Source organism: Micropterus dolomieu, linkage group LG23 (genome assembly GCF_021292245.1).
Source record: "Micropterus dolomieu isolate WLL.071019.BEF.003 ecotype Adirondacks linkage group LG23, ASM2129224v1, whole genome shotgun sequence".
NCBI lineage: Eukaryota > Metazoa > Chordata > Actinopteri > Centrarchiformes > Centrarchidae > Micropterus > Micropterus dolomieu.
In genome coordinates, this window is record NC_060172.1 from 11,573,547 (window position 1) to 11,587,059 (window position 13,513).

At 37.6% G+C, this 13,513-nt stretch overlaps 1 protein-coding gene across 10 annotated transcripts in view; it reads left to right on the forward strand.

The window, feature by feature from the left end:
- Positions 1-13,513, forward strand: part of ncam1a (neural cell adhesion molecule 1a) — a 272,704-nt gene that overhangs the window by 189,641 nt on the left and 69,550 nt on the right. For all 10 annotated transcript variants that reach the window (XM_046038818.1, XM_046038820.1, XM_046038819.1 and 7 more), the window contains 4 exons: positions 2,076-2,213; positions 2,889-3,006; positions 5,695-5,855; positions 6,668-6,810. In XM_046038818.1, the coding sequence (XP_045894774.1) occupies positions 2,076-2,213; positions 2,889-3,006; positions 5,695-5,855; positions 6,668-6,810 (560 nt within the window). The remainder of the gene's footprint in view (positions 1-2,075; positions 2,214-2,888; positions 3,007-5,694; positions 5,856-6,667; positions 6,811-13,513) is intronic.

Below are 13,513 nucleotides of genomic sequence, written 5' to 3' on the forward strand. Positions count from 1 at the left end.
TATTTGCCAAGTTGATGTGAGGGAGCACTATGTGGTTGCCAGACGTTGAATGTAATAGTAGCTTTCATCCAGGAATATATAAAGCAGTATAGTTGATAGTATTTGTGGCAGTGTTAGTCCTACTATTACTTCAGGTAGTAAAGTGTCAACATCACCTGTACAATTATTAACAAGCTGTATCATAGAGGTTCATTGGTCATTATCACAACATGTGTCAAGGCATTATTATAATTTAAAACCTTTAAAATGGCCCCATGAGAGGAGCCATCATAGATATTAGACAGCTTTGTCCATATCTGTCCAACGGCTGCTGAGTCATGGTTGCTACAGTGATTGGGGCCCCTGGGGACAGGGGCCGCCAGTGAGGTGAGATAAACATGCACCACTTTGTATCCACAGGTAACAACAGATTATAAGCAAAAACGTATTATTGAAAGTATTCTTATAGCTCAAAAACAATGAGTCATCAGAAACTTTTTTCGCCCTGAAGGCCACGAAGCTTCACCGAAGACACTGATAGGATAGGATAGGAGCTGTTGAGACTCCTATTATCTTTGTACTTGACAAGGAGCTTCAGAGCTCAGATAACATTAGAGTCCATTAGATTTTGGTGTCCCTTTCAAGTGATTTATTAAAAAAACTTAAGTCAGTTTACAAAAAAGTAACATTTGGAGAGAGAAAGGACACTTTTTTCTATGTAGATTGTTAAGAAACTGTTGGAATTTAAGACATTTTGAAGAAGTTATTGGAGAATATTTTAGTAGATTGATCTGGGAGTGGGTGACATCATGCCACACACATCCAGTATAGAATCTGAAACGTACTAATAACTGTCAAATATATCTAGTTGTGTAAAAAGTACTGTATTTCCTATTACCTTACTGGAGTAGAAGGGAAAATTACCATACAATTGAAATACTTAGGTAAACCTTATGATTGCATTTAGGTACAGTAAAAGTACTTAGTTACCCTGCATGACTGGCAGGGAGCTACTGGTGATCAAAGATGAGGAGGGATTGTTAAATGTGCACAAATCTCAAAAGAATGGGAAGAAAAATTACACTTTATCCCAAACCAACATCCCTTCTAGCACTCATAATTACATAATACATAATTATATGCATCAGGTTTTTATAGCAAACATGCTTTCTTTAGTTTACACAGTAGGCATCTATTAAAGAAGCGAAGAAATCAAAATCTCATACCCGCTCATTAGCATGGAAATTGGACTGGAGGCATTGGGCTCCTGCAGAGGAGTTCTCGTTCCCCAAAGGAGGAATCAATTGTCCTGTGAAAGTCACACTTAATAGTTACACCCTAAATAGCCCCAATTTTTAATCCAGTGAGGTTTAAAGGACACACTGGCTAGTTACAAAATTTGTAGAAGTATGTGAGTTTTCCAAATGTGGATGTATTGAGAACAAACAGCTAAAATGACTCTGCTACTTCAGATGTGGTCAGAGCCCTGGATTTTTATTAATGGCTTTCCCCCAAAAACGTGTGAGAAACAACACCTGGTTAAGGTTAGGTCTGGTTAAATTTCAGGCGCAACAGTTTGTCAGGCTCTGTGATGGTTGTAAAACATTGCTGAAATATTCTGGTGTAGGCAAATTGTCATGCAGGGCATTCTGTGTTCTTCCAATCACTTGATTGATTGCTTGATTACCGGGGATAATTGGGACATTTTAATCTGGCTCCAACTTCCTGTCTGAGTATTTCCGGTTTTAAATGCTCCTTTTAAACCTTTACTTGATTTTATGTGTACAATCAGATTGTCAAGATTGAAGGAAATAATCATACTTGATGTCACACTTATTGGCTTTTTCTAAGATATTGGATTTCTTAGACAGTATTAAAGTATTGTAAATATGGCCCTCCATTTGTGATCCAATGACAAGAAATGAAGGGAAATACATCATTTGCCTTGAGGTCAAGCACTGAACATATTCTTTCAAAATGTTACAAACCAATACTAGCAGACAAAAATGCTTTAAATTTAAGTTTACTGTTTTATTGCATCAAGATAATTCTAATATCTGATAAATTGCTGTTCTATGTTGCCTTTTATGTTTAAGTGCGATTCAAGATCATGGATAATGGCCACCTGCAGATCCGCAGTATGAAGAAGACCGATGAGGGCATGTACAACTGTGAGGCTCGTGTCATGGCCAGGGGAGAAATTGACTTCAGGATGATCAAGGTTATTGTTAATGGTAAGCACTGCATCTCTTTTACCTTCTGCTCCCTGCCTGACCTGTAGCTCAACATAGTAGGGTACAGTAATGATTGAAATGTTCTTTTAAAGTCTTAAATGTGGTTTATATACCCTTTTTTCCTCTGTCCGCCTGTTTCGACTCTTTGGTTCAGAGCAAAATATCCAAAACTACTACTGACCAGATTGTCGGGAAATTTGGTATGGGTATTCATGATCCCAAGATGTTGTTTCTTACCCCATGACCTGTCCTTTAGCAACAACATGATCCAAAATATCTGCATGTGCATACCAAAAATCTAAATCTAATGAACTATTTCCATTTTTACAGAAAACGGTAGGCTTTGTATAGCTCTGTGATTGTCCTGCAAATTTATCTGCACACTTTCTGCAGGAAATTGGTTTGATTTGAAACTTAAGTCTGTAGTTTCTTTGTTCTTTGTCAACTAACCAGTATTATAGTAGTGTTTTCCAAGAAAGACCGCCAGTATTAGACACTGGGTGTACACACGCTTTTATTAACTAGCATCATTACTGTCATACTGTATATCAATAATGATAGACAGTAGCAAAACAGGGATTTATTCATCATTCTGAGTATCTAGATACCTCAGAATGTATATACACTTGCTGCATGCTTCATTATTTATCTTGTATATTGTCATCTCTTTTTCAGTGCTTCCCACCATCCGTGCCAGGCAGTCAGATGTCAACGCTACAGCAGACATCCGTAGCTCTGCTTTATTGGCCTGTGATGCAGACGGCTTTCCTGAGCCCACTGTCACCTGGGCGCAGTAAGTCACACACTGCTGTCACTGTCCTATTTTGATTAGTAGGATCCTGCATAACATCAAGGTTAAATCTGAGCTATCACAAAAATTAAACCTTTTGTTTATTTACCTATAACCTCTTTTTCAAAGCAAAGATGTGAAGAATGAATTGGAAAGAGACATACACAGTGCTGAGTGAACTTTCTTGTGTCACCTCACCAAAAACTTCAAAGACAAGGTAGCCAAAATACTGAAAGCATACATCAAGGCAGTACAATAGATTTTAACAAGACACTTATTTTCTCAGAGGTAATCTGCCAAACAGGTAAAAATGGCTTGATCAGATAAAGTTGTATGAAGATGAAGTAGAGCAATGTAAGACAAAATGATAAATGCACAAAAACAGACACTTTAGCTCAACATCTTATATACCAATTCTGGTTAGACTTGTACTTTAACTCTAAGAACATATCAGTAATTTGTCTCAGAAAGGTAAGAAATAAGAATATTTATAAATGTTTTTTTTAAACAAGCAACACGGCTGCAGTTATAGATTTTTTTTTTTTAATCATTCAGCAGTAATGTTTTAGTTCATTCTTGTGGGCTGGCTTTAATTTTTACCTAAAATCTATAAATTGATTTTCACTATTGGTAGAAATCCCTGAGTCAAGAATGCCCATGTTATGTTTTTTCTATTGCCAGAGCAAGGATTGGTGCATAGTACTGTGTCCTTTCATAAAGGATTGTCACCCTGAAGTTCTTTCCTTAGTAGTTCAAGGAAATGTTGTAAAAGCTGCAGTTGATACAAACCTTCCTAATCAAGTAAGAGTTCAGTTTTATCATTTGTGCAGGACGGGTGTAGCTGTATCAGTGACACTTCTCTAAGGGTGACACTGTGCCCTTCAGTAACTGGCTGCGCTCTATAACCCGTATCACAACATGATGAGAGTGCTATGTATTAATCAGATGGACAGTTTTTTGGGGATGTTGTCAGGATTTCTCTGCCCTCTGTCTCCAGCTGCTGGACGCAATGACAATGTGCAAACACACCAAGGATATCACACTGCATGTAGTGACCAGACACCTAAGCGCAAAGATGCACTGTTTTACAAAAAGTAAATTCTCTTCCTTGCTAGTGATGCTGAAAAAGTGTTAGTGCTCTATTTGAAAGGATTGTATATGCACAACATACTGTACATTTCAGGGAGTACGTGTTGAAAGGTGTTTGTAAATAGTAGGGGATGCATATGAATTTGCATAGCCTTCCTACAAATAACTGGGGAGAAATTATGAAATTTACATCTTTTTATATTTGCATGACTGTAACAAGTCAAAAAAGGCTTTTATAAGTATTGGTAAGGCAGGTTTTCATTCTGCACATGCTATTTAAATTGCATATATTATTTTGCACACCTTATCTTTCCAACCTCAAATCTTATTGCCTTTAAAAACGAACCCATACTAGTGTTTTCTGTTCTAGCACCCCTATCGACAAGATGACATGGTTTGTCACTACCAGTCGCCATTGTCAAAATCGCACACTGTGCTGATCCATCCACCCATGCTGACCTCAGTTTGAGGTTTTGAGGCTCTTCACCAATGTCACACCGCTTCCACTTTTGTTCCCGACAGACGGAACATAGTTTAGGCATTCAAACATATGATTGATGCATTTTTTTTCAGGGGAGGATAGTATTTTCACAAGCTACTTGCCCTAAACACTAAAGGTCTTGGTTGAAAACTGTTAAATTATTAAGCTTGAAAGATTCTGACTAGTGATAGTAATGTGACTCGATAAGCTTTCTAGCTTAAAAGTAACTAGTTCTTTCTAGGAAATTAATAATGACTTTAGTAATGGATTTACCATTAGCTGGTATAGTATATGTCAAGTAACTTAATTCACTATGAATAATGCTTGATCACCACTCACTTTTGACAAGTACAAAGAACCAACCGTCATTTCTCTTCATACAGCGGTTTCCTCAATGTACTTTCATATTTATGGTCCATCATTTACGGCTGTCACACAGCAGCACCACCGCTGTGCAGAGGAATCTTTGAATAAGGCTTTTTTGCAGAGATGTGAGTGAATAAGACTGTTGAACACTCTAATGTGGCCCACAGCTCTTCCATGCAGCAAAACTGGTATGTGATGTGGGTATTAAGGCAGATGCAGTTTCTGACTAGAAGAAGGTTGAGACATACTGTACAGTGAGATTGCAAGGAGGACTGATGGGTGAGGCAGTAAAAAACTGAGGGGTAAAGCTCTATTTGTTGTTTGTCATTCACTGTCTGTCTTCAAAATACTTCAAGAACGCTGCTTCTCCAGGCACACAAATCCTTAATTCTTCACAAACATAATTCTAACCTCTAGTGAAGACGTAGACTTCTCAGGAGCAAAAGATGTTTTTCTCAAATCCTTAAACATGCATCATCAACAAATTGGTGCATGACCTTCTTAAAACACAGATGTGAGGGCCAAAGGAGAGCTGAGGCAAACAAAAGCTGTGAAAATGTTGGCGAGGCATACATCACAGGACAGCTTTTTGGTCTCCCAGCCTTTGTTGTATACACGCTGTTCTATTTCTGAGATAAAAACCCCAAACAGACCATTGTCTGTGAGAGATATTCGTAGGCCCCTCAAGAAGTATAAGCAAACATTTGTGATGTGAACCCTGCCATGTCTTCTTCCTCTTTTTCCCTCTGTTACAGTAACAACATCGTCCTTGAAACGGGTGATAAGTACAGCCTGAACGAGGATGGTTCAGAATTGATAATAAAAGATGTCAAGAAAGTGGATGAAGGAGATTACACTTGCATTGCCAAGAACAAGGCAGGAGAGAAAGCTGAGGAAGTCAGCCTGAACGTGTTTGGTAAGAGAATAACTCCATTCGCTTGCGATGGCATAAAGAACACTGTGGCTCTTTTTCTCTCTCTGGCCGTTTGTATGTATTGACATTTGCTATACACTTCTCTACATCTTGTCCAGTGGGTGGGTGCAGGGTTACAGAGTGTGACGCATACAGTTTAAAGAGAAGCATGTCCTATTGAAAACTAATTAAGTCACCCCCTAAGACTTTGAAAGATATCACACTAGAGTTTCCCCTCATGAGAAAATGTGCAAGAACCTTATGTAACATTGTGCTTGCAGCTCTATTATAGGTCAATGGAGTATGAAACCACAATGCTAATGAAGCCTGTCTATATTCTTAACTACAATAATGCTATATAACAATATGCAACAGCTATTTAAATTTCACTAATACATATTGTTTAACAATGGATCAAATGCAATGTTAAAGATGTTTCTTATGGTGATGGAAAAATACTTAATTAACACTGAATTATCAGCCAACTCTGCAGCAGCTCTGCTGCTGAGTTTTTTAGGTTATTTCTTTTACTGCAGCAGGCAACATTTTGTCCAGCAACAAAGTTCTGATAAACCCACTTGTTGTTTTTAAGTAAGCTGAACATCTAGCATCTAAACAACAAAGTGACTAAAAACATTAAATGAAGATAATTTTAAAAGGAGGATGAAACAACTTCAAGGGACAACATTGCTAACATATACCAGTAGTAGGCTGCAACTACAAAACCCCTTACGTGGACATTTCTGCAGTGTCTTGATCAGTGGAACAGCTTTTAGGAAGTCATTTTTAATTACACATTTTTGTCTTGTTTCTAGTGCAACCCAAGATTACCTACCTGAATAACCAGACTGCCTCAGAGTTTGATGAGCAAGTCACCCTCACCTGTGAGGCCTCAGGCGATCCCACACCCACCATCTCTTGGAGTTTTGAAAAAAGGGTATTCACTGAAGGAGAGCAGGTACTGATTTTGTCTTCCTTGCAAAGATGGACAATGCCAGCAATTTAGTTTATGGTCTTGAAAAAAACTTGAACCATTAATAGCCAATCAGTTGGCATGTCAGCTCAAACTGCTTGGTGTGCATCATATACTCAAAACTTGAATTGAATCCTGTATTGTCTCACGAATTTGCTCTTTGTACAGTGAAGTTTGGATCTTGCCATCTCTCTAAACTTTTGGCAGCCTTCTCCAATACTGCTGGAATTGCACTAATGATTTTCTACATTTCCATCATGAATGCTAGAGGGGATAGTGTGCAGATTGCCATAAAACCAATTTCTAGGCAGTGCCATGGTATGATATTCCCCAAAGTTAAGAGTATATGTAACACTCTACTTCATTCCCTATTAATTATTAGCATTTAAAAAGGAATATATTTGTAAAATTACTATGAAAAGTGCTCATTGGAAATTTACAGAAAATTAAGGGAGAATTAGTTTGAAAATGGGAAAATTATGTCAGTGAAATTTGCCTAATTATTTCTGTGTTAAAATCCAGAAGCCCCCTCCACCTTAAAATCTGATTGTTTTAGATCTCAGTTATGCTCCTTTGGCAAACTGCTGTGATTATCCACTTTGGAAATGAGTGGGCACTTTTTGTCATGATGAACATGATATAAGGAAAAATAAATCTTTGCACGTAATGCCACATAAGGTTTATCTATCTTTGTCATGCTTTGGTGCATGTCCTCGTTTTTCTCTTTTACGTCCTTCAGGAGTACTGGAGATAACACTGAATTGAAGCTTTGCTATAGAACATGGTAAAAGGCTTCTTAAGACGTGTGAGCTATGAATACCATCCTTGTGCATTTTCTGCATCACAGTGGTCACAACGCGTTGGCAGTTGCCAGCCTGAAGGGAGACTCTCATCCTAAGTCTATTGTTATACTCTTATCAGCTCATTAAAATGGTATAATTTTGAAAAATCCATCTTAGCGGTCTATTCTGACAACATGCATCATGTGAGCAGTAGACAGATTAGTCACTTTGGAGGGGTAATTTTCTGCTGTGGATGCAGCAAACAGTATTAAGATAATTACCCTTCTCCTTCTAGCAGGTTTGTGGATTCAGGAAGAACACCTCCTATGTTGGTTAGTGCTTCAGCTTGCATTAGATACTGCAACAATGATAATCACCTTCATATTACTAATGTTAATAATGGAAGTACAGTTCCCTTGAAGAGGTTCCTATCGCCTGGGTAATGGACTGGTACAGGGCCTTTGAAAATTTGCTTTGGGGCCACAAAGAAATTATATGATTTGGTAAAAAAAAAAAAAGCTGGATAATAATACTATCACAGGCTATTCTTGAATATGTTACAGTCTGTGCTTTATTTTTAATAACTCCCTGTCACATGCAATATACAGATTTCTGATTAAACTAGGTCATTATATGAGAAGTCATCACCTTTTAGCATTCAGCAGTACAAGAAAAAGCATGTTTTCTCTTGTGTGTTCTCAAGGATTCTCTCTTACAATGAAATTGTTGATGAATAAGTGGTATGCGGGAACCCCTTGCTACATGATCAAACATCATTGTTTTGTGAATGTTACAAATTATATGCATGTTAACAATAGGTGTGCTATTCTCAGAGAGACACAGTAAATGCAGTGAAAACACCTGTCCTGTTACATCCCAAAGGACTCAGTTACACAATATTTGGGCCATACTGGCCTACTTTACTTCACAGCTCTGTCCAGCTATATTCAGCTAGAGTTGTGTGATGAATTATGTCTTTAAAGCTGCTATGTAGAGCATTTTTTTTACATCAAATATATCACTGTGAAATTTTATTAACTATATTTTTTAATTTAAGTAATTCGCTTTCACTCAATCCACCATCTGCTATAACCAGAACCTCTGAAAGGTTTAGCCTCTTTTACGTTTAGATTCCTCATGGGAAGAACAGTGCAAATTTGCTTGTGTTTCGTGGCCAGAAACAAATTACGCAGATTTACACCAAATTCTATGGAAGCGAAGAGTAGCAGCGGTTGTAAGTCATTCATCAACTAGTAAAGTGACATTCCAAAATCACCAAAAATATACCGGGCCTCAGTTTACTATTATTTATTGGGATCATCAAGCAAGCTTTCATCACAGGCATTTTGCCCAAGGAAGTTATAGATCTTAATGTGACATATATACTGTACACAATACCAGGCCATGGAAACTACTTAGCTCAACAAAAGATCTATGATTCATAGGTATTAATAAAATATAAAAGCATATAAAACAGCAAAAGCCACTAAATCACATTAGTCACTATGAAATTAGTCAAATGATGTGAGTTACAAAAAAATTGGAACTGGAATTGCACAACACCACTTTGAGCAAGGATGGATGAAATCAGGGATTTCCTACATGAGAAGGAATTACTTTTACCTGAGCTGTGCATCTGGGTGTTGTGCCAAAAGTAGAAATTTATGCAAAAGGTGTTTCTGCTGGTGGCATGTCTCCACCTCAATTTCATGCCAGGAAAAAGAAAACATAATGGCATTTCCATGGCAAACACAGAATTACATAGAATGTCGGTAGTATGTCAGTCAGTAGTATGCTGAAGGTATCTCTGCTATGCTAGATTCATACTCACATTAAAAATACACTTTTGATTTGAATGACCTCATGGCTTTTCTTTTAGTGCCACAAACTTTGAACAAACTTTCCAATTGTATAACTTACAATTAAATAAGTAAATCATCAATAGGATGTTTTTTTTCTATCCAATGCTAGCTGAATGTTTGACTCTTCTTTCCTCATTTGTGCTGGAGGATTATCAGACGAGAAGTTGATTCAGCTAAGGTTTCCCTGGTTTTTCCTATTAACTCTTGCCATTTATCACCGCCAAAATGTTCACACTGCACGGTGCATTCATGGGTGTTTTGCGAGTTACTGTACTGAATCTTATCTTCCACCTGCAAGGCAATACTTGCCCACCGCCACTCACAGTTGTCACAGAGTATCTTCTTCCATTCACTGCCTATCATCATCCCTCTCTTTCCTATCTATCACTGTCAGATCAATTTTGATTAAATGCTGCTGTAACCAGAAAGTCCCGCTGACCATTTGGTAATTGCTGTCACAAATTTTCATTGGATCATCATTCATCATTGGAATGTTTCCTGTTTGCCACGCTCTGTCCTCCATTCATGTTCTAATTCTACATCATAGCAGCCAGGCTACAACAGCATAGACATACTCATAATGATGTGAAACGACAGAACAGCCATTTTGCCAGCTGCTACTGCCTCTTTTGAACTTCAGTGATTTCACTTGAAAAAAGTATAGGGGATGTTATCATTGTATCTCTTGAAGGGATTTCAGTGTAATACTGAGGTTCTTTCCACATTCATACCATATTCTTTTTTTTCACACCATAAGATTAGAATGATCTGTATGTCCTTGTTATAAACAGAAGATAAGCGGTGCACGGCAGTGTTCTGTACATAAATGAATGAGTTAATCAAGACATAGAATGCTATGATGAGAAAGCCGCTGATTAGAAAAACAAAGTCCCTAGATACCGGTAATGGCCCACTCATAATTAGTTCCAGTGCCCTGTTTTCCTTAGTGTGCCTCCAAATTCTCTCTTATTACAGTACATTAATTAATAACAGACTGAGAAGCCCCCATGCTGCTTTAGGAAAATACGCTCCAGATTGGCATTTTGACCATTTCTGCATATTGTCTGAAAGCAGTTAAACTGCCAAGCCAGAAATCCTGACCTCATCACAATAGTCCTTTTCAGAACCTTGAACTTTTGATATTGCTTATGTTCTGTTTTGAATATTTGAAATGAGTAGTATAATTTAAGGCAATTGTAATAAATACAATTTGGTAGAAAAATCATCTGATGTAAATCCCTATAATATTCAATGTTTTTACCAATTTTGTGAGCATTTTTGTTTTTTAATAACAATACCAGTGTTTATACATGTTCTAACCCCTTGATTATAAATCATGTGTATGTTGCTGCTTCACTTTTCAAAGCACGTTGCAGTGTTGTAGATGTGTAGAATGTGTTGTCCTACCTTTCAGGCAAGCATTGGTTTCAATTTATTTTACTAGGGTATCAAAATCATTGCACACACTTGAAACTTGAGTTGGGTAATCTATCACAGTAAGCATTATGTCTGCATTAGTTTTGATCAAAGTAACATTACTATTGCATGGTAGATTTACTTTAGCATAAGCAATACAATACCAAACCAGACTCAAAGTCTACTGTGATGGATTAGCTAACTCTCTGCCCAATTTCAAAGTCACTGCAAGTGCATTTCCCTAGCAAATTGCAAATGGATGTAAATCAAAAACTACCTGGAAGGTAGAAAAATGCACTCTGGTATGTCCTGGAAAATGATTGGCAGCAATGTATGAATTTGTAGCCAAGGAGCTAAAACATTTAAAATCACCGGTATGGTCCTTCAAACATGAAATCATTGCACATCTCCTGCAGGTGAATCCAGTATGCACTCCTGCTCTCCAGTCTGGATGGTTTACAAAAGCTTACTTTGCTCCACTGTGTTGCTGTTTGTCTTTGCTTCCTCTGTGTTTGTCCTCTCTAGGCTTCTTGGACGCGACCAGACAAATACGAGGTATGGCTACTAAATATGGTAGCCTGACTCTAGTTGAAATAGCCCATACTTACACAGTAGACTACCCTTTTTATTGCAGAGCAGAAGTGTTGTCGTTCAGCCCACATTTAATGCTCACTACATTTAGTTGTGCACTAAATATGTAGACCATTAGCCACATAGTACAGTACATTTAATCCCTTTAGTTCCAGTACACATTTAGACTTGCCCTATTTACTTGTCCCTGTTTATTTCTGTCGACAAATTCCATTCCGAGACGTAGAGACAGTCACAGTATCTTAAAGTAGATGTTTAATTTCTTTGGCCATACAGTATGCTGTTATTTCCGGCTGCATGGTCTGGTTAGTTCTCAGACTTTGCTTGATTTGGGTAACAAACAGATTCCTGTATTGGTAGTCCAGCAGCTCTACAACCTCACATAGAAAACACTGTCTGCTCTGCTGAGGGCCATAGCCATGGCGCTAACTTACTAAGCTATACTAAATCTTAATAGATTAGTGTAGCTTACTCTCAGCCAGGAGTTTGCATGTTTTTATTTCAACCGCACACTACAGCAGCTGACACCTTCAGTCAGAGGGGGAGTCAAATCATCTGGGGCCTCATTTATACAATCGTCTTACTGGGTCAGTTCACCCAAATTAGTTGTGGTATAGACATCACAGAGCTTGCAATTTAATTACATCTCTTAAAACACTAGTTACTAGTAAGTATTCTTAAGAATGAAACATGCACACAATGGGAAATAATGACAAGTATATTTAATTATAAATCCAAGAAAACTTTTATATGAGCTCCCTGCAGTAGTGTTTGCTTGGAATGAGATATGCAAATTCTTGGCCCTCCACAAAGTAAGAAGACTTTCCTTAGATAGAACTGACACAGTATAACAAGCTAACTTTGCTAACTACCACAAACACATGACAAGGATTTCATTTACTTTACAAAGCTTCACTGTGTAAATACACAAAGGACCCCATGAACCAGTGTTTAACCTTAAATTAAAACGCACATGACAATTTAACCTGGGAAGCTCAGAATTCTGGGCTGTGTGCAAAACCTTTATCAAACCTCACAGTGTAGAGTGACAGCTTGGTTCTTAAAAATAAAAAAAATTATATTTGAACAATACAACTTGTCTCTGACCGGTTTAAATCATTTCACTAACCATTTACAGATGTCAGTGCTTGCTACTTACCTATTTTTATGTAGTTTATTTCAATTATTGCATCACATCTGTTTAACACATCCCAGCGTGTGACCGGTGTTGTCACATTGTTGAAGTGTCACCTGGATTTCAGGTTGTGTGATTTAAGGCTCTGCAGACCACTGCTGCTACATATTTATTATTATGTCATTGTCTCATTATGTTATGTTGTAGTTTACAGTGTGGTAAGTTGTTATTTTCAATGGTCACTACTTGACACATTTATACATAAATTCAACTTTTCACAGTACTGTATGTGAAAAGTGCATTTAATGCTTGTAGGTGATTTAATTATTTTGTGGTGGCGTTTTCCCTGTAGGTTTCCCATGCTTTTGTAGACAACTAGCTATTATTAGTAGATGTAAAGTGTAGCATTTTGGTGTAGTTAGGTATTGCTCTTTGTCAGTAGATGATTGACCGTCAAGAAAGATGCTAAGTAAATGTCCTTACCTGTTTACTGTTCTCTTTCTCTGCTTCTCACTGGTTTCTCTAAACCTGCTTGTCTCTACAGTGTGAGAGGAGTAAGATTAGAAATAGTGTGTTTTAACCTGATTCAGCAGCTTTTATCTGGCTGTGTAGATAAAAGCAGTGAAGACAGTAATACTACAAAACTGACTTGTGTCATGATCTATGATGAAGATATCAGTCTTAATATTTGCATCTGAAGTTATTGTCAGTATCCATCCATCCATCATCAACCGCTTATCCAGGGTCGCGGGGGGCTGGAGCAAATCTTACATTGGGCGAAAGGCGGGGTACACCCTGGACAGGTCACCAGTCCATCGCAGGGCGTTATTGTCAGTATATGGTTATATAATATATAGTTTTCTGCACAGCAAAAATGACAAAAATGTAAAATAAATAAACCA